This window comes from Stegastes partitus, unplaced genomic scaffold, assembly GCF_000690725.1.
Source record: "Stegastes partitus isolate 25-593 unplaced genomic scaffold, Stegastes_partitus-1.0.2 Scaffold1137, whole genome shotgun sequence".
NCBI classification, from domain to species: domain Eukaryota; kingdom Metazoa; phylum Chordata; class Actinopteri; family Pomacentridae; genus Stegastes; species Stegastes partitus.
In genome coordinates this window covers 169,188-170,116 of record NW_007578868.1, presented here as the reverse complement: position 1 = coordinate 170,116, position 929 = coordinate 169,188, and the positions used below count along the sequence as shown (strand labels likewise).

The window sequence follows — 929 nt, the reverse complement described above, 5'->3', positions numbered from 1 at the left end:
ACACACCTGAACACACACCTGAACACAGCCTGTTGCTCTTTAACTGCTGCCCACCTTGTTCAGTCTGTTCATCATGTGCACCATCCTGACCAACTGCTGCTTCATGGCCATGTCAGAACCAGCGTACTGGGCCAAGTACCTGGAGTAAGTACACCTGCTAGTACTACCAGAAATACTACTGATACTACTACTGATAGTACTACTACTACTTCTATTGATAGTACTACTGCTACTACGACTAGAGTTAAATGTTTTATTGTGAAGGTTTCGTGATTCTGTGCTTTTATGTTGAAGTTTCGGGCGACAGAATAAACGAGTGCAGGATGTTCAGTGGAGGCTCTGATGAATATTCATCCCTGCTTTCCTCTTTCTTCCTCCGCCTTCCCGCCGTCTGCCGTCTGCGTTTCATCTTCCTCCTCAGGTACACCTTCACAGGCATCTACACCTTCGAGTCGCTCATAAAGATCCTGGCCAGGGGGTTCTGCGTGGGACCGTTCACCTTCCTGAGGGATCCGTGGAACTGGCTCGACTTCAGCGTCATCGTCATGGCGTGAGTCAAAAACACACACCAGCGTTCAGTCGTGAGCAGAAGTTTACATCCACTTGTGAACGTTTATCATCGTGTCAGTCCAGTGACTCCTGGAGCTCTGGAAATTCTGGAAGTTCTGAAACACCAGAACGTTGGTCACGTTTTGGTTCCTTCATAGGTTCATTAAAGGTCGTCTGGAAACAGGACCAAACCTGCTGGGTCATAAATATACAAACAGCAGCTTGATGGTGATGGAGGAAGTCGTGTTGATCACATGTTCTTAGCTTCATGGCCTCTAAACTTCTCCTGAGTGGTTCTGATCCACTCCAGCTGCTGACTCCTCTGATCCGATTCAAACAGAACCAGTTGATTTGAGATCTGGAAAAACAAGTCAGTGACT

The 929-nt window shown here is 47.3% G+C and overlaps 1 protein-coding gene across 1 annotated transcript in view; it reads left to right on the top strand.

The window, feature by feature from the left end:
• Positions 1-73: 73 nt before the first annotated feature.
• The window catches only part of LOC103368275 (sodium channel protein type 2 subunit alpha-like), a 157,211-nt gene continuing 156,355 nt past the window's right edge, over positions 74-929 (top strand). Inside the window, exons 1-2 of the mRNA XM_008296600.1 lie at positions 74-144; positions 422-550. Coding sequence (XP_008294822.1) covers positions 74-144; positions 422-550 — 200 coding nt within the window. The remainder of the gene's footprint in view (positions 145-421; positions 551-929) is intronic.